The sequence below is a fragment of the Poecile atricapillus genome, chromosome 5 (genome assembly GCF_030490865.1).
Source record: "Poecile atricapillus isolate bPoeAtr1 chromosome 5, bPoeAtr1.hap1, whole genome shotgun sequence".
NCBI classification, from domain to species: domain Eukaryota; kingdom Metazoa; phylum Chordata; class Aves; order Passeriformes; family Paridae; genus Poecile; species Poecile atricapillus.
In genome coordinates, this window is record NC_081253.1 from 1,111,555 (window position 1) to 1,131,743 (window position 20,189).

At 48.9% G+C, this 20,189-nt stretch overlaps 1 protein-coding gene across 1 annotated transcript in view; it reads right to left on the minus strand.

Annotated features, from left to right (window-relative positions):
* Positions 1-8,065: 8,065 nt before the first annotated feature.
* KCNJ3 (potassium inwardly rectifying channel subfamily J member 3) overlaps positions 8,066-20,189 on the minus strand; it is a 28,608-nt gene continuing 16,484 nt past the window's right edge. Inside the window, exon 4 of the mRNA XM_058840356.1 lies at positions 8,066-9,357. Coding sequence (XP_058696339.1) covers positions 8,771-9,357 — 587 coding nt within the window. The 3' untranslated portion in view covers positions 8,066-8,770. The remainder of the gene's footprint in view (positions 9,358-20,189) is intronic.

Here is a 20,189-nt window from a genome sequence, read left to right on the forward strand (position 1 = left end):
GGAGGTTTGTACTGCTGGAAATGACTAATTAAAAGAAATAAAACCCAAACCACCTTTCCGAAGCATTGTCTCCTGCTGGAAGAGGGATTTTCCATCAGATTTTCAGGATTTGGCAAGAAATGCCTGAAATAAAGCAGGATGAGTATTTCAGATGTTCAGCTGAAGTTCACTCCGGGAAGGAATTCCAGCTTCAAGTCATTCCCTTTTTATTTGGAATGATGCTCTGCGATCTTCAGGATGGGGCAGGTCCCTTCCCAAATATCCCAAGGGAGCAGGAACACTTCAGAATTCCTGGGATGAAGCAGTTTGTCCTCAGCTTTGGCCATCCCAGGTCCGTGAGGATTCGGTGCTGCCCTTTGAAGACTTTCAAAAGCAAACGGAGCCGGGAGGAAACCCAGCTAATATATAAAATATATAAATATATATAAAATAAATAAATACATACAAAAAATGTATTTATAAATGTATTTATTTATTTTTATTTGTTTATTTATATTTATTTCTATATTTATAAACAAATATAATATATAATATAATATATAGTTATTATATATATAATATATATACACTTATCATATAAATAAATATAATATGTTATATATTTTTATATATTTATTTTGATATATACATATATTTTTATATATTTATATATAAATATTATATATAATTTTATATATTTATATATAAATGTTATATATAATTTTATATATAATATATATTTATATATATGTATATATATTTGTATATATGTATATATATATATATTTATATATATAAAAATATGTATTTTATATATTTATATATAAAATACATAAAATAAACCAAATTTCTAAATATTTCTAAATATATAAATACATATAATATATATTTCTCACCCCAGGGTGAGATCCCCTCATCCCTCCCAATTCCCAGCCCCTGGAAGAGGCTGATCCCAAAACCCCGATGGGAAAAGAGGGATCCAAACAGGAATTTGGGATATTCAAGGTTTAGGAGAGGAGTGCTGAGACCCCAGCTCAGCTGGGATGTGAATCACGGCAGGATAAGAGGATGATTGGGATTCCATTCCAGCAAAAGTTGTATTCCAGGATTTCGGATGCTGGGAATGACTCCAGCTCCCGGCAGCATTTCCAGGTGGAAGGGGTTGATAATATTCCCGTTTTGCCATCTCCTGGCTCCAGAGCTCTCCTGGGTGGTGCAGAGCTCCCACCGGGCTCTCCCATGGATGTGGGAGCCAAAGCAGAACTGGGACATTCCAGAGCTAAGGACAAAAGGGGAATAATTGGGAAAAACATCCTTTTAAAAACAAAATTCCCTCACAAATAATATTCCAGCTTTGAAGCCTCCTGGCCTCCTTTACTGGCTGTGCAGGGATTTGCACAATCCCTCTGGATTTTCCAGCTCCCGACTGCTCCGTGGCAATGGGATCATTCTGGCTCCACAGACATTGGAAAACATCTGGGATTTCCTTTTCCCCCTTTTCCTGCCACCAGGATTGGGGAATTATTCTCTGTGCTGGCACAGCCCAGAAGTTCCTCATGATGTTTCATGGATACATCCCATGGTTTCCTCCATGGATCCCCACAGATGATCCCTGGGGAACTGGATGCCGGATTTTTGGTGTGGATAAGGGAGAACTGTGGGAAAGCAGCTGCTGAAGGCACCGGGACCACAACAATTCCTGGGCTTCCATCACCATGGAAACGGAGAATCCACGCGTGGGCCACGGATACAACCGGATTCCAGCGGGAAGAGCAGTGGGATGGCTCTGGAACAGCTCTGGGTGAGCAGCAGAGAGGAAAATGTGGGAAAAACTGTTCCCATCTCCAGATCATCCCAGTGTTCCCGGTGTGGGAGAGCTGCGGGATGGAGCAGGAGGATTCCACTGTCCACGTGAGGCCAAGGACAAGGAAAATCCCTGGGCTGATCCCACCGAGAGAATCCCAGAATGGTTTAAGCTGGAAAATCCATCCAAGATCATGGAGTCCAACCATTCCCAGCATTGCCCCTGTCCCCAGTGCCACATCCACAGGGATTGAAATCCCTCCAGGAATGGGGACTCCACCCTTTCCATGATGGAATTGTCCCCAAATCCCCCCTGAGCTGCCCTGGCCCAGCCTGAGGCCGTTCCCTCTCCTCCTGTCCCTGTTCCCTGCCAGCACAGCCCGACCCCCCTGGCTGTCCCCTCCTGCCAGGGAATTCCAGAGAGGGAAAAGATCCCTCGGGATCCTCCTTTGCTCCAGGCTCAGCCCCTTCCCAGCTCCCTCAGCAATTCTCCAGCCCCTTCCCAGCTCCCTCAGGAATTCTCCAGCCCCTTCCCAGCTCCCTCAGCAATTCTCCAGACCCTTCCCAGCTCCCTCAGCAATTCTCCAGACCCTTCCCAGCTCCCTCAGGAATTCTCCAGACCCTTCCCAACTCCCTCAGGAATTCTCCAGCCCCTTCCCAGCTCCCTCAGGAATTCTCCAGCCCCTTCCCAGCTCCCTCAGGAATTCTCCAGCCCATCCAGCTGGTTATGAACCAAGATTTTCCTGCCTGGATTGGAGCAGCACCTGGGAACTCCAGGAGGTCCCTCCAGGGTTGTTCTTCAGCTCCATCCCAGCTGGAATTGCGGGATTGGGATCATTTGGAGCCTCCGCCTTTCCCTCGCGGATTCTTCAGCATCCAAAGAACCGGGAATGAAGCACAAGGAAAAATATCCCGGAAAAGGCATCGGGATGCAGGGGAGGGATCGGCCTGGGGGCCTCGTGGGGAGGGAAAAATGGAGTGTGGGAAGGATTGGGATGAGAGCTTGGAAAATGGGGAAGAAATGGAAAAGAAATAAAAATAATAAGAAGAAAGATGTAAAATGTAAAATGAAAACTAGAAATGACAAAATAAAAAATATAGTGTATGAAATATTAAATATAGGGTATAACATAGAGAGTATAAAATAGAAATTGAGAATAGAAATTGAAAATAGAAACTGAAAATAGAAATTGAAAATATAAATTGAAAATATAAAAAGAAAATACCAAATATTAAATGCAAACTATAAAGAGTAAAATGCAAAATATAAAATAAAAACTGTAAAATATAAAATTTAAAAAAAAGCCATATATAGAATAGAAAACCCAAAATCTAAAGTTTAAAATATAAAATATGAAATAAAAAATGAAAAAAAAATTTAAAAATAATTTGCAGTGTACTGAGGAAAAGATAAAGAAAACACTTTGGCTTATTTAGTTAAAAAATTAATTTAATTAAAAAATGAAATGAGTTACCAAGTATGGATTTAGCAGCATTGCTAATTAACAGAAATTCTGTAATTCCTCCTTGGAGAGGGGAATAATATCTCTGATAAGATTTTATATTATTTATTTTGCTATTTATTCTTTATTATTATTAATTATTAACATTATTTAATAATTCATAATAACACAAACATTTATTTTATTATTTATTAAAATTATTATTTATTTTGTTATTTATTAATGTTATGTATTAATTAATGTTATTTATATTGTTATATAGTTATATTTGCATATATTTATTATATAAGTTTACATTATATGTTTTAATATTCTATTTTATATTTAGTTAAATGTTATATTCTTGACTTATATATTATATATATTTATTTCAAGAATAGTTTTATGTTTATACATAATTATAATTGTGTATAATTATATTAACAGAATGTACAAAAATTACACAATAAATAATATACTGACATTAGAGTTAACAGCAATATAACATTTATATTTAGCTTATATTTAAATATATTTATTATAAATATAATATAAAATAATAAAATAAAATAATATATATTTAGCTTACATTTAAATGTCATTAGATATATTTTTTTATCTATTATATCCTTATTTTCTATTATTTAATATTTTAATAAATAAAATAATTATTATTAATTAAAATTAAATGAATGAAATAAAATTTATTAAATAATATTATTTAATTGAATAGAAATATTTTATTATTTCTATTTCTGTTCCTCATCCCGAGCCTCATCCTGCCCCTGGATTTTATCCCAGCCTTGGAATAATTTGGGATTTTATCCCTGGTGCTGCAGGGGGCTCCTTTTCCTGCAGGGGAGCGGAGCTTGGAGCATTCCCAGGGAGATGCTGAGGGAAAAGTGTCCATGGATTGTTCCATGTCCATGGATTGTTCCGTGCCCATGGATTGCTTCCTGTCCATAGGTTATTCCATATCCCTGGATTGTTCCATGTCCATGGACTGTTCCATGGACATGGGTTATTCCGTGTCCATGGATTATTCCGTGTCCATGGATTATTCCGTGTCCATGGATTGTTCCATGTCCATGGCCTGTTCTGTGTCCATGGATTGCTCCATGTCCATGGATTGTTCCGTGTCCATGGATTATTCCGTGTCCATGGATTATTCCATGTCCATGGATTGTTCCGTGTCCATGGGTTATTCCATGTCCATGGCCTGTTCTGTGTCCATGGATTGTTCCATGTCCATGGGTTATTCCATATCCATGGATTATTCCATGTCCATGGATTGTTTGGTGTCCATGGATTATTCCATGTCCATGGATTATTCCGTGTCCATGGATTGTTCCATGTCCATGGGTTATTCCATATCCATGGATTATTCCATGTCCATGGATTGTTCGGTGTCCATGGATTATTCCATGTCCATGGGTTATTCCATGTCCATGGCCTGTTCTGTGTCCATGGATTGTTCCATGTCCATGGATTGTTTGGTGTCCATGGATTATTCCATGTCCATGGATTATTCCGTGTCCATGGATTGTTCCATGTCCACGGGTTATTCCATATCCATGGATCGCTCCATGTCCATGGATTGTTCTGTGTCCATGGCCTGTTGCATGTCCATGGGTTATTCCATATCCATGGATTGTTCTGTGTCCATGGATTGTTCCATATCCATGGATTGCTCCCTGTCCATAGGTTATTCCATATCCCTGGATTGTTCCATGTCCATGGACTGTTCCATGGACATGGGTTATTCCGTGTCCATGGATTGTCCTGTATCCAAGGATTATTCCGTGTCCATGGATTGTTCCATATGCATAGACTGTTCCATATCCATGGATTATTCCATGTCCCTGGATTGTTCCAGGCCCATCCCTGCCTTGCATCCATATTTTCCTGCCTTTAATTGGGGCAGGGATGCAGATCCCCAAAGCATCGGAGCTGGGAATAAATGCAGGAACTTGGGAATGGGGCTCAATCAGTGGGGCTTTAATACACAACATCATTACTATTATTACCATTATTATTATTACTATTATTGTTATTGTTATTATTATTATTATTAATAGTAACAATGTCGGTCTTATTAATTTTTATTACTTTATTATTACTCTATTTAGATTGTGATATATTATTTAATAATTTATTATCAACAAATTATATTTCTATTTTATGTTTATATTATTGTTACTATATTTATATTAATTATAATTATTGATGTATTCAAATTTTTAATTTTTTTTTTTTTCTCCCCAAGTGTTGGTGCCCAGCACTAAAATTTCTCCTCTAATCCCCAGTCTAACACTAAATTCACATTAAATCCCAGGGAGACAAAAACGCTTTCATTTCTTTTATTTCTTCTTTTATTTTAATGGAAATATTTACAATTTCCAGGAGAATTCAAGCGGGAATTCGGCAGGAGAGAACACAGACCGGCTGTGCAATCGATCAATCAATCAATCAATCCTTGTTAATTACAGTTCTTTTTAATGAGCAGAAGCAAGGGCCGGCTGCAGATGTTCATTAATTAATTAAAGTGAGCACACCAGAAAAATTAAATATGAACACGAGGAAGTTCCTAAAATAAATAAATCCAGGCAGGTGCCTGTGTTTGTACCTCAATCCCGGCCACAAACCTTGGGAATTCTGCATCCAGCAGGGATGGATTTAAAATCCAACAACCCCATCCCCTCCAGCACCCAAACTGGTTTTTACCACAGCAATAATTCTCTTAATATTTGCTTTTTTTGGCACATTTTCATTCAAATATCAGAATTTTCCAAGTAATCCCAACTTCAGATTTTTATGGCATTAATTGGATTAAGTGAGGCTCCTTTCCCAGTTTTTGTCCCACTTCCAGGGGGGTTTTAGAGGGGTTTTTTTTCCAGCTCCAGCTCTTCTCCCTGGAATGTTTTCCACTGGATTTGTGGAGATACCCCTGGGGGACCCCAAATTGCACCTGGGCTGCTGTGCCAGAGGCAGGAAATACAGTGGAATAAAATGGGATAGGATAGGATATGGAAATGAGAAAAAGGAAGAAAAGGAGAAAAAAAAGAGAAAAAAGAAGAGGAAAAAAAGAGAAAAAAGAAAAAAGATAAAAAATTTAAAAGAGAAAAAGAAGAGAAAAAATAAGCAAAAAAAGGGGAAAAAGAAAATAAAAAAAAAAAGAAGAGAAAAAGGAGAAAAAAGAGAAAAAAAGAAGAGAAAAAATAAGAGAAAAAAGGAGAGAAAAGATAAAAAAGAGAAAAAAGAGAAAAAATGAGAGGAAAAAGAAAGAGAAAAAAGAGAAAAAGAATAGAAAATAGAAAGGAGATAATATAATAGATTAGAATATATTAGAATAGAATAGAATAGAATAGAATAGAATAGAATAGAATAGAATAGAATAGAATAGAATAGAATAGAATAGAATAGAATAGAATAGAATAGAATAGAATAGAATAGAATAATAAATTAAAACCAGAATAGAATTAAAGTTAGAATAGAATGAATATAGACTAGAACAAGACAAGCTCAAGAATAAGAATAGGAAATAGAATATATTAAGAGGAGAATAAGAATAAAAATAGATCAAGACTAAGAATAGAAAATAGAGTAAGAGATTAGAATAAAATAAAGTAGGAGAGAAAATAGAATAGGACAGAATTAGAATGGAATAGGAATAATAAATAGATTGAAGAATAAAATAAGGGATAGAGAAGTAATGGGTTAAGAAGAATAATAGCAGCAAAATTATTAGAATAAACACAAATGAGAAAAAGCTATAAAACAAAATAAAGAAAATAATAGAATTAGAAGAAAAGAATAAGAGTAAGATCAGGATAAACCACAGAAAGGAACTCTGGGAATTGTCCAAATCCCTTGGGAATACGGTGACAGTCACACATTGAAGCTCCCGGGGAAATGGTGGCTGGGCCAGCTCCAGCAGGGTTGGATTCCCAAGCCCTTCTTCCATGTCTGCATCTATAAAATCCCAATTTTCACTCAGAACCTGCTCGGTTATTAATTATCCAGCAATCCATGGCTGCAGGGAGGGCTGGGAGCCAGAGGCGCCCAGGCATGGATGTTCCAGTGCCGGGAGCGGCTGGATGTGATCCCAAGGGTTTCAGGCACTCGGAGCCAGAGGTGCCCAGCCATGGATGCTCCAGTGCTGGGAGCAGCTGGATGTGATCCCAAGGGTTTCAGGCACTCGGAGCCAGAGGTGCCCAGCCATGGATGCTCCAGCTCCAGGAGCAGCTGGATGCGATCCCAAGGGTTTCAGGCACTCGGAGCTCCGCTCCCGGCTGCTGCCCGGTGCTTTCCCTGCCCAAGCTGTGACAGTGCCACCCCTCTATCCCAAACCTCCTCCAGGAGCCTCTGGAAGGCCCCAGACACAGCCCAGGGGTTCCACAGGCACCTCAGCCCTGTGGATTTTGGGGAGGTGCTCCACCACCTGCGGGCCCCAGCACAGATCCCAATCCAGGCGGGCAAAGGATGCCCAAACACCACCACAGAGGAATCAGCCCCAGCATCCCAACCCTCATCCAACCTTCCGCAGCGCCCAGGGTGACCTTCGGCTCAAAACAAGGTCCAGCAGGGCTCCCACCACCGAAGAGCCCGGCCTGGGACCACCCTGGGGGGGAAAGGCAGGCCCAGAGGGATCGGGGGGATCAGGGCTCTGCTTTTGGGGTGCAGTTCCTCCAAGGGGAGAGCCCACTTGGCACCAGGGGCACACGCAGCTTCCTTCGTGGTTGGATGTTTCAGCAACAGGAGAAATCCAGCACGTTCCGCTGATTTCCTTCCACATATGAAGATTTTATAAAAATGTTACCCATTGTACCTAAAGGGTGAACTTGAGTCATTTATTTATCACTTTGCCCAGGCTTAAGAACACAAGTTTCTTCTCTAAACAAAGCCTAATGAAATACAGATTATTTTTTTTTCCCCCCCCAGTGTTTTTCCCGGTGGCTTCGACACAGGGAACAAAACCCTCCCCCCCAAAAAAAAGAAATCCCTGAAAGCAAACTAGAACCCAGCAGTGGATTTAAGGCGAGCAGCTTCAGTGTGAGGGGTGAACCAAAACACCTCCTTGGAGGGAAAAAAAAACAAACCACATGCAGCAAACAACTCGGGTGAGCAAATCACGACCCACAGCAGGAAAAACAAAAACCCCAAACGCTTCCAACTCAAGTTCAACTTACCCTGCAGGTTCCCCACTCCGTGTCGGCCCCATTCCCTGGGGAATACAGGGGAAGGAAGGCCCCTCTGCGTGTTTTTCGGGATACAGAGTATAAATACAGGAGGAGTCATGCCACGGACTAGATGCAGAGGTTGCACACTATTATTGCATGCGCTGGGATCGTACACGCCGAGGACGCGGCCCTGGCTCAGAATCCCGCGGGATGCTCCCATCTCCCGGAGCACCGAGTCCATCCCGGCTCCCTCCAGTCCCTCCCGGCTCCCTCGAGTCCCTCCCGGCTCCTCGGCGGCCCCGAGCCCCCGGCAGCCCCCGCTGGCCCCGCGGTCCCGGCCGCGTGGGATCCCCCGGGCCCGGCGCGTTATGTGAAGCGGTCGGAATTCATTTTGCGCAGTTTGGGCGGGAGGTTCCCCTCCATCCTCCCCCCGCCCCCCGAGAGCTTCTGCAGCTTGGGGGGCAGCTCGGCCACCGACTGGCTCATGGGATCCGACATCATCTTCGTGGTCTTAGAGCCCAGTTTCTCCTCGGAGTTGCCGGGCACCGAGCTGATGCGCTGGAGTTTCATGGGCAGATCGCCCATGCTGTAGGCCTTCTCCGAAGTGGTGGAGCTCATCCTGAGCAGTTTTTTCGGGAAGTCGTCCCTCCCGGTGATTTTCTGCAGTTTTGAGGGCAGCTTTGTGCCCACCTCGTCGAGCCCATCCAGGCACTCCACGGAGTTGTTCCTCTCCTTGCTGTTGCTGACGGCGGGCGGGATCAGGGGCGAGGACATGAGGAGCATCTCCTCCTGCTCCTTCACGCTGTAGGGTGGGGTGGGCACCTCGAAGGTGGCGTGGAACTGGGAATAATCCACTTTGAAGAATCCTTCCTCCAAGGAGATCACCGGGAAGAAGCGATGGCCCCAGAGCACCTCGTCCTCCGTGTAGGATGTCCTGGCTTGGCACGTCATCCCTGCAAGGAGAAGGGAGGAAAAGCTTCCACCAGTTCCAGGAAATTTGGGATGCACAGAAATCCTGGAGCAATTCCATGGAATTAATTCCACGGGTTTAAATATATATTAAAAATAAAAAGCACTGGCCTGCCCTTGTTTGGAGGAAATGATGCACCAGGGGAGGTTTAGTTTGCTATGAGGGAAAGTTCCTTCATGGAAAGGGTTGTCCAGGGCTGTGCTGGAGTCCCCAGCCCTGCAGGGACTTCAAAGCCCTGTGGATGTGGCACTTGGGGACGTGGGGCAGTGGCACTGCCCCATGGTTGGACTTGGCAGCCTCGAAGGTCTTTTCCAACCGTAAGGATTCCGTGGTTTTAGGATTCTACAGCTGCTAAATCGTCATTCCCGAGGGGAAAGGAGCCAGCATCCATGGAAGAGGTGGAACTGAGGAATTCCCACCTACATTTGCAGGCCCTTTGTGAAGGTGCTGCTGCCAAAGGGACACCGGGGCTGCCTGAGAACCCTGGGACCAATGCAGGAGCTGCAGGGGTGAACGGGACTTGTCAGCTCCTAAAGCATCCCTGAGTTATTCCATGTGTCCCTCATATCCATGGACACACACAAAACCAGCCCCTCACCAGCACATCCCAACCCAGCAGCCAGCCCTACAAATTCCTTTATTCCTCCTCAAAGGCCTCCCCAATCTGCTCCCACATCCATCGCTGCCGGGCCGGGATCCAGCTCCGAAACATTAACAGGGAATAAAATCCATGACTAAGGCACAACACTGCCCTTCCTCTTCCTCCCACCATGGAGTAAAGTCCCCCCAAGCACCAGACCTAGCCACCCTGGTGACCCCTGGGAATCAGAGGGAGATGATGCTCTGGAAGTTTCCAGAAGAAATCCTGCTCTTTTTTTTTATCCTCGTTATTATTATTACCATTATTTTTAACCACTCTCTGCAGAAATCTGTAAATAGAATTACGCTGCCACTCGCTCCTGCAGCCGAGTGGAAATGTGACATTTGGATTTCAGGAAGCTCCATCCACCTCTGCAAACACATCCCCTGCCTGGCTCACCAGGAGCCAGGAGCAAAGGGAAGGAACTTGGGAAGGCACAGGAAAAACAACAGCGGGGCTGCAGCGAGAGGGAGTGGGATGGAATGTGACACACAGCCAGGAAAATTCCAGTTTATCCCACCTCATGCTACTGCTGATGGAATTGGTGATGGTTTTGCTGCTGGTCACAAGACAGAACTCCGTTTCCCACTTTATCTCTCGGGAGGAAAACGTGAATCCAGGGATTTTAGCACTGGATGCTGCTCCTGCTGCCAGGGAGGCCTCACATCTGCAGGAGCCATCCCACAGCCTCACCCAGGACGTGCTCTGTAGTTCCCAGGGAATTTCCACCCAGAGCCAGGTGCTCCTGGTTATGGAGTGCAGTGGGAACAATCCCATTCCTGAAGGGTTTAGGGAAAAGCTGCGATTCTGAGGGAAAGGGCAGTTTGGGAGAGCTCCTCTTCCAGCTGTGCCCCCACTCTGCAGCTGCTCAGGAGCTCCTCTTCCAGATGTGCCCCCACTCTCCAGCTGCTCCAGAGCTCCTCTTCCAGCTGTTCCCTCGCTCTGCAGCTGCTCCAGGGCTCCTCTTCCAGCTGTGCCCCCACTCTGCAGCTGCTCAGGAGCTCCTCTTCCAGCTGTGCCCCCACTCTGCAGCTGCTCCAGGGCTCCTCTTCCAGCTGTGCCCCCACTCTGCAGCTGCTCAGGAGCGGCTTCAGCAGCAGCTCCCGGAGCTTCCCCTCCTTGGCCTCAGCCTCGACTCCGACTGGCACTTCCTCAGGGACTGAACGTGGGATTCCACATCTGAATCTTCATCCACATCTGCATCTGCATCCCTATCCATATCTGTATCCCCATCCACATCTCCATCCCCATCCCCATCCAATCTGTATCCCCATCCACATCTGCAACCACATCCCCTTCTGCATCCACATCTCCAGACCCAGATCCATCTGCATTCCCATTCCCATCCAAACTCCCACCCCAATCCCCGTCCCCTTCTGCATCCACATTCCCATCCCAGCAAATCCCATGGCAATGTCCCAAGGGCTATTTCCACCTCCTGCCCCATGGTCCTGCCTCTCCCAGCAGGCTTTTCCAAGGAGGAATTTCATACCCACTATTACCACGGAAAAACGTATCAGCAGAATCTCGGGAAAATCAGCTGCAGATTCTGTCTTGTTCCCACACCAGCTCACTGGAGGGAAAAATACTTGCAGGAATATCATTTGTCCTTCAAATCCATTTCTCTCCTTCCCCAGCAAATCCAAGGGCACAAATTATTTAAGAGCCTCTCAGGATGAAGAGCAGCAGCCAATATTCCCAACATTCTTGGGAATACGTGTCAGCCAACGAACAGTGCTGAGAGGTGCTGCCATGGACAGGACAAGAAATCAATTCCCAGCTTTTCTTCCAGCTCTGCTGTGTTTTCCAGCTTTTCCTTTGTGTTCCATTCTCTCAGCAACGCCTCAGCCCCGGCTCCGAGCTCCCGGTGTTGTTCTGCTGTTCCACACTTGTATTCCAGCAACACCAGGATTCCAGAATGGTTGGGATGGGAATGGATCTTAAATCCCATCCCAGCCCTGCCATGGCAGGGACAGCTCCCACTGTCCCAGGCTGCTCCAAATCCCAAATCCAGCCTGGCCTTGGGCACTTCCAGGGATCCAGGGGCAGCCACAGCTGCTCTGGGAATTCCCAGTTCCCAATATCCCATCCATCCCTGCCCTCTGGCACTGGGAGCCATTCCCTGGCTCCTGTCCCTCCATCCCTTGTCCCCAGTCCCTCTCCAGCTCTCCTGGAGCCCCTTCAGGCCCTGCAAGGGGCTCTGAGCTCTCCCTGGATCCTTCCCTTCTCCAGGGGAACATTCCCAGCTCTCCCTGGATCCTTCCCTTCTCCAGGGGAACATTCCCAGCTCTCCCTGGATCCTTCCCTTCTCCAGGGGAACATTCCCAGCTCTCCCTGGATCCTTCCCTCCTCCAGGGGAACATTCCCAGCTCTCCCTGGATCCTTCCCTTCTCCCGGGGAACATTCCCAGCTCTCCCTGGATCCTTCCCTTCTCCAGGGGAACATTCCCAGCTCTCCCTGGATCCTTCCCTTCTCCAGGGGAACATTCCCAGCTCTCCCAGCTGGGCTCCAGAGCAGAGGGGCTCCATCCCACATCAGGACCTGTGTCCCCTCCACCCCTCCTGGAAAGCACCAAACCCCAAATCCCTGAGTATTTCCATGTTATCCCACAGAAAGAGCGGGATCAGTTGCCTGCTCCCCACCTCTGCCAGCCCTCCTGCTAACCACCCCAGGACTATATTCCATTAATTTTCCTCATGGATATCCCTCCTGGCTCCCAGTTTTCAGTTCCTGCTGTTGGCATGGGTGGGTTCTCATTTTCTGAGCTTTTTTCCCCTGAGCAGGACCCGATGCCCCCCACGCCCCCACCCCCATCAGGGGCCTGCTCCTGCCTTCCCAAGTTCTCCACAGGGTTTACATTCATTTCCAGGATAAACTCCCAGCTCTGGCTTGGAAGCAAACAGGCTGCCTGCAGTGGAATTATTTATTCTGGAATTAAGGAGCCGTTTGTCAAAGGAAAAGGCTTTGGAGTGTTTTGTTCCCTGCTCCCAGCTCAGCCTCCCTTGCTGAGGGCACTGGGAGCAGCAGAGCTCTGCCCGCACACAAACCCCACCTGAACAGGTACAACAGCACACAGATTTCAGGAGAAACATCCCAAAATACCCAACAAAACCCCTCTCCATCGCTTCCCAACCAGGGAATTCTTTTTGTGCCTACAGGGAATCCAGAGGAGCTGTGGCTGCCCCATCCCTAAAAGTCCACTTGGCCACTTGGATGGGGCTTGGAGCAGCCTGGGACAGTGGAAGGTGTCCCAACCATCCAATTAAGGATGATCCTTAATTTCCTTTCCAGTCCAAGGCATTCCATGATCCTGTGACTCGCTGTCAGCCCAGCTCGGAGCTGCATCCCCAGATTAATGAGGGGGCAGATGGAGGCCAAAAAAAAAAAGCCGTAAATAAATGCTTTGACTAATTCCAGCCTCTAATAATCCTCCAATTACTTCCAAATTTCCAAAGGACCCAGATGGAGCCGGCTGTTTCCTAGAGCTCATCATAAATTGCCTTGAAAAGAATCCCAGCCCTGTTATTTATCCCATTTGATTATTCCCTGGGTTGGCCGCTGCCTGAGGAATCACGGGTCGTTAATCAGATTTTTACAAACCCCCTCCCTGCTCTGGGAGAGGCCTCAGAAGCAATTTTGGCACCCAAAGGTTCCGTGGCTCTTTTCCCTCTCCAAAGGAATGTTGGGAATTTCACCTTCAGAGCCCTTGGAGCGCAGTTTGCTGAACACAGGGACACCGGGTGTCCTTCCCAACGGGGAAAAGCTCATCCTCACCCGTGGGGAAAGAGGGAATTTATTGGGAATTACAGAGACTCAGCAGCACCTGCTCCCAGCAGCCACAAAAAGGGCATCTCTGTGTCCTAGGATTGGGAGGAAGAGGAATCTCCAGCAGGAATTCCTGGCCAAAATGCACAAATATCCTTCTTTTTTGCCAGGTTTTTAACTTTTTCCTTCATAAGAGCTCCTGCCCTGCAGGTTAAAACCCTGGGGCTGAGGCAGGGGCTCTTCCCTGTGCATTTCTGGGGCACTGATCCACCTCAAACCTGCAGTTTGTCTGTAAAAGCTCCAAAACACCAGCTAAAAATGAATCACATGGCAAAATCCGATGGATTTCTGCTAACGGAGCTAATTGGGAATTGTCGTTTAAGGCCCAGGAAGGGAAGAGCAAAGCCCGATTAGGACTGGATACAAAACCCCACAACGCTCACCCTCTGCTCCTGTAGGACTGAGCGAGGATTTGCTGCTGCAGGGAAAAGGATTCCCACAGCAGCCTCTCCTCTTCCAGAGGAATTGATGGAATGGTTTGGGCCACAGGGGAAATCAAGGATCATGGCAGGGACACCTCCCACTGCCCCAGTGTCCAACCTGGCCTGGGATGCTCCCAGGGATCCAGGGCCAGCGTCACCCCAAACACAGGGATAGCAGCTGGCTCATCCCACTTTTCTCAGGAAAACCGGGATATCCAGATGTTCACAGCTGGAACGGTGACAGACGGCTGAGAGCTGCGACCAGCCCGGGAAAACGGGGACACAGCCGGGGGGCAGCCCCTGATCCAGGGGGGTTCTGGCTCTCAGGCTCCTCCTCTCCCCCTGCACTTCCATGTTTTCCATGGAAGTTCAGCTCCAGGCTGGCCCTGACTGAAGCCAGGATGGCTGGAATGCTCCAGAATGTCCAATCCATGGCTGGGGAGCTGGGAATGTTCTGGAGAAGGGAAGGATCCAGGGAGAGCTGGGAATGTTCTCCTGGAGAAGGGAAGGATCCAGGGAGAGCTGGGAATGTTCCCCTGGAGAAGGGAAGGATCCAGGGAGAGCTGGGAATGTTCCCCTGGAGAAGGGAAGGATCCAGGGAGAGCTCAGAGCCCCTTGCAGGGCCTGAAGGGGCTCCAGGAGAGCTGGAGAGGGACTGGGGACAAGGGATGGAGGGACAGGAGCCAGGGAATGGCTCCCAGTGCCAGAGGGCAGGGATGGATCTTGGGATATTGGGAACTGGGAATTGTTCCCTGGGAGGATGCTGAGGCAATTTTTTCCATAAAAACCCATTTTGGTTAAAGAGAATAAAAATACAGCATTTCCTGACATGGAAGACACCAAATGTGTCCTAAGGGTACCAGCCATGAAAAGCCCTTTATGAATCCATGGAAACACCATAGAATCCCAGGATTGTCTGGGTTGGAAGATGATTAAAGACCCTCTAATTCCAAGCCATGGGCAGGGACAGCTCCCACTATCCCAGGGTCCTCCAAGCCCCATCCAGCCTTGGCCACTTCCAGGGATCCAGGGGCAGCCACAGCTGCTCTGGGAATTTTAATCCCAGGGAATTCCAGCCCACAGAGATTTAACACGTGAACTCTGTGTGCAAAGGGAACCAAGATGATCTCCAAGATCCCTTCCAACCCCAACCATCCCATGCTCCCCTGGCTCCAGATCCTGTCAGTCAGACATGGTTTTATCCCAAAAAATCCCTTTATTTCTCCTCACCCCGAGGAGCAATCCCAGGCTCCTGCCCTGCTCCTCAATCCAGACACGTGCTTTATCTCCATTCCATAAATACCTCTGCGCTATTCCCACTGTTCTCCCGGAGCATTCCTGACATTTAAACAGAGCCATGACACCAAAGGCATTTTCCTTATCAGCCAGGCCTCTTCCAGGGACACTTTTTAATCCCTCACACCCCCAGTTTCCCTGGCACCCTCAGCAGCTCATCCTGCTGTTTGCCAGGACCATCCTTAGCCCAAATCACTGCAGGTTTCCAAAATCCCATGGAAGCAGCGCAGGAAAGCACATCCTGCTCCAGCTCCCACATCCAGGGATGCTGCTGGCAGGTGAGGAACCTCCTTTTGCTGTATCAAAAAAAAAAAAAGAGGGGAAGATGAAAGTTTGGAGCCTGCAGGGCTGCCCTTCCAGGCCTGGAGCAGGGTTTTCCATCCTCTTGGAAAAGCTGAGGCAGGAGCAGTTATCTGGATCAGACATTCCATGCAACAGCACACATTCCACGCAGTAATTAATCCTGGCTGAGAATCTGCCCTGCTATTTTTATCCTCTCCCGATTTTTTTTTTTTTTTTCCCTTAATCCCAACCCCAGGCTCCGCTCCGTTCCTCTTCCCTACGGCCGGAATGCGTCAGGGCCGATCCCAGCCCCTCCAGCTCCCTCCTCGGAGCAGGTTCCTTTCCCAGAGCCATCTGCCACGTTCCCAGGTTTGCATCACTCCCTCCCACCCGGCTGGGATTGACTCAGCAGCAGCAGCAGCAGAAGGGCAGGATTGCATTCCCTGCTCCAGGCAGCTCCTGCTGGGAAGCACCGAGAAGGGCAGGGGGGAAAGGGATGAGGGATGGGAATGGGAGAGGTGATGGATCCCCTCTCCTTGGATGGGGAGGATATTCCCAGGCAGCTGGGGACATGGGTGAAATGGGGTTTGGATAAAAGCTGGAATTGCCCACCCATGCCCTGGAAAATGCTGTGGGTGCTCTCCAGAGCTCAAGTATTCCCAGATTTTTCCCGACAGCACAGCCCCATGGAAACATTCCTTATGCTGAACAGAGAACCCCAGGCTGCCTTGGGTTGGAAGAGAAATTAAATCCCATCCCATCCCACCATCCCAGGCTGCTCCATGCCCTGTCCAGCCCGGCCTGGGTCATTTCCAGGGATCCAGGGGCAGCCACAGCTTCTCTGGGAATCTGTGCCAGGGAAAAAACTCCTTCAGGGAAAGGGCTGAGCAGCCCTGGCTGTTCCCATCCCTGAGGAATTCCAAAGCCCTGTGGATGTGGGGACATGGGGCAGAGGTGGCCTGGGCAGTCTGGGAATGGCTGGGAATGGTCTCAGAGGGATTTTCCTAAAAGGAAAAAGAGCTGGTTCTGCTTTTCATGGAGTTAGGGCTCCAAAGTGCAGCTGGAAATGAGGGGATTCACTTGTAGCTGGATGTTGGGAATTCTGGGGAAGAGCCACGGGGAGAAAGGAATGCTCTGTTCAATCCCAGGAGAGCAGTGGAGGTCAGAGCAACACCTGAGGGGAGTCTGGGGAGCAGGGAGGAAAGAGGAGAAAGCCCAAAGCTATTTACAATATTTTCTGCTCTCCAAACGGGAACATTTCCATTGTGAGCCCTCCCCTCCCCTCTCCAGCAGCTCCTCCAAACACCCACCCGGCCATATGGGCTCAGCACCGAAATAGAGCTTCCCTCTGCAGCCCCACAAACACCCCGAGCCACCCAGAGCCGCCTGCCCGGCTGGAAAACCCAGCTCCCCTCACATGGAAAGGGACAATTTCCTGGGGGGAAATTCCAGCAGGGCCACACAGGCAGAGAGAGCATTCCTGGGCTCCAGGATCCGGGGATGCTCCCTGAGCGCTGCCAGAATTGCTCCTGCCTGCATCCCTGCCCGCAGGCACCGATGGAAAATGGGAGACTGATGGGAATAGAACAGTCAGCAGCCACTTTCTGAGCTGAGAATATCCTGCACCCACAGCAGGGATCATCCACCTCGGATTGGCCAGAGGAGCTCTGGAATTCCCTTCCCTGGAAGTGGCCAAGGCTGGACGGGGCTCGGAGCAGCCTGGGATAGGGGAAGGTGGAGCTGGATGAGCTCCAGGGTCCCTTTCCAGCCAAACTGGGCTGGGATTCCATGATTTTACAGCATGGAGCAGGGTTTGGGAATAACCTCTCGGGATTTAGGGATCCATTTGTTGAGTGTCTTTAAAGCACTGAACGTTTGGAGTCCATCGATTCATCCCCGGAGCTGCTTCCAACAAAGCTGCTCTGCGATTCCTGCTCCTCACCTGCTGCCTCTGCCTGGCCAAGGAATTCCAGGAGAAACCCCCCAGATGGATCCTGGGAGAGGGAAAACAGCTGGAGCTGTGCCAGAGGGTGTTGGGATGGAGATCAGGCAAGGCTCTTCCCCCCGAGGGTGCTGCTCCCAGGCTCCCCAGGGAATGGGCACATTCCCGAGGCTGCCGGAGCTCCAGGAGTGTTTGGATCCAGGGATGCCCAGGGTGGTGTTTTGGGGTGTCTGTGCAGGGCCAGGGGCTGGATCCACAATCCTGTCAGTTCCTCCCAGCTCTGCTATTCCACACTTCTCTGCAAACCTCATTCAGTGTCCCCTCATGGGATCCCATATTTCAAATTCCTGGGGAACACAGACTGCTGTGATCCCGGGAGCGTCCCAGGGCTGGATCCAGGGGGTGATCCCAGAGCCTGCAAAAGGGGATCAGCAGCCCCTGGCAATCCCAACCCTCCTGTTCTGAGGGATCCTTCTGCTCCTCTGTGTCCCAGGCAGCTGCTGAGGCTGCGCTGGAGCAGCTTTTCCATCCCTCACCTGCATCCCTCTGGCACTGGGAACATCTCGCTTCCCATTCCCAGCATCCGGAACAGCTCCTGCCGTGGATTTCAGATCCGTGCACAGCTCTAACACCGCAGCCCTTGAACTAAACATAGACTGTGGCACGCAGCCGGCGGGAGGAGCTGACAAACATTCCCTGCCTGGCATCGGGAGAACAGATTCCCAGGAAAGAGAGGATCAGGGCTGGCAGCTCTGTGGGAACGGCTGTCAGGCTGGATTTGCGGCTGGAAAAGGCTCTTTGGGAATCCACACACGCCTTGCTGGGCCACAGATACACAAATCCATACAAATACCATGGAATGACAGGCTCCCAGAGTGGTTTGGGTTGGGAAGGACATGGAATCCCATCCCATTCCACCCCCTGTCTCCCACTACCCCAGGCTGCTCCAGCCTGGCCTGGAACACTCCCAGGGATGGGGCAGTTTTCCCTTCCCATGCAGCGAGCAGAGATCCCACTGGGACCTCCCCAACTTGGAAAACCTAGGAAAAAATTCCCAAAGAGCATCTCCACACCCTCAGCAATTCCATGCTGGATTTCCCCCTTTGCTGACACTCTCCCGATGCCCCCAGGTGCTCAACACCTCCGAGCTGCTCCTCCACCTCAAACCTCTCCCGGGGGAGAACAAACATCCCAGAACTCCTGGGATGACCATCCCCAAATCCCACGGGCCCCACATTTCCTGCAGCAGAGGCTCCCAGCTGCTGGATGCTGCTCCCTGCCCGTGCCTCCGACCCGAGGGAGGCACAGGGAAATCATCTCCTGCAGCGTGGGAAGGGAGGGAGGCGATCCCGATCCGATCCCGCAGCCAGGGAAGGTTAATTAGGGCCCCCATCCCTGGGGATGTGCTGGAATCCAGCGGGCTCGTTATTCCCAGGAGGATCAATGGCCACATCCCAGCCCGAGCTGCACCAATCCCACATGCCTGCCAGGGGTTTCTAATTTTACACGCCAGCCCTGCCTGCCGTGCCCGCGCTGCTGATTTAGCTCTCCCCAGGCCGCCTCAAAAGCCTCCCAGTCTGCAGCATTTTTGCCATTTTAGGGAAAGCGATGCCTTTTTTTTTTCCCCTGAAGGTTTCAGAAGCGGCTCGGTGTTTGTCATAAAATTTTGTCATTGGGAATTCTGGTTCTTTGCCTTTTCCCATCCCAAATGTCAGGGCACTGCTGTGCTTCCAGGAAAAATCCTGGTGGGCTGCAGAGGCGCTGCCACACCTTCCCAGGATCCCAGCCTGGTTTGGGTGGGGACCTGAAATCCCATCCCACCATCCCAGGCTGCTCCAGCCCGGCCTTGGACACTTCAAGGGATCAAGGGGCATCCATGGAATAACCTGTGCCAGGGTCTCCCTACCCTCCCAGCCAGGAATTCCCAATTCCCAACATCCCATCCCTGCCCTCTGGCACTGGGAGCCATTCCCTGGTCCTGTCCCTTCTTGTCCCAGGTCCCTCTCCAGCTCTCCTGGAGCCCCTTCTCATCTCTGGAAGTGTCCAAGGCCAGGCTGGACGGGACTTGGGAGCACCCTGGGATAATGGGAATGGTCAGGGGTGGACTGGGATGGGCTCTGAGCTCCCTTCCCAGCCAACCCATCCTGAAATCCTGGAAATTCCTAAAGCTTTCTGGGTAGGAGCCACTGCCGCTGCCTTTTCCCATCTTTTTCCCACGCCCCTCTCATTCCCAGGTTCCCAGTTTGGGATGAACAGGGAGGAGCCCCAAAGCAGGAAGCCACAGGCACCCACCCATCATCCCGGCCCTTCCACACCCCCAAAGGGCATTCCCGAGGGAATTCCCTCGGCAGAGCACCCCAGAGCCCCCCAGATCCAGCTGCTCCCCAGCACACCCGGGCCAGCAGCAG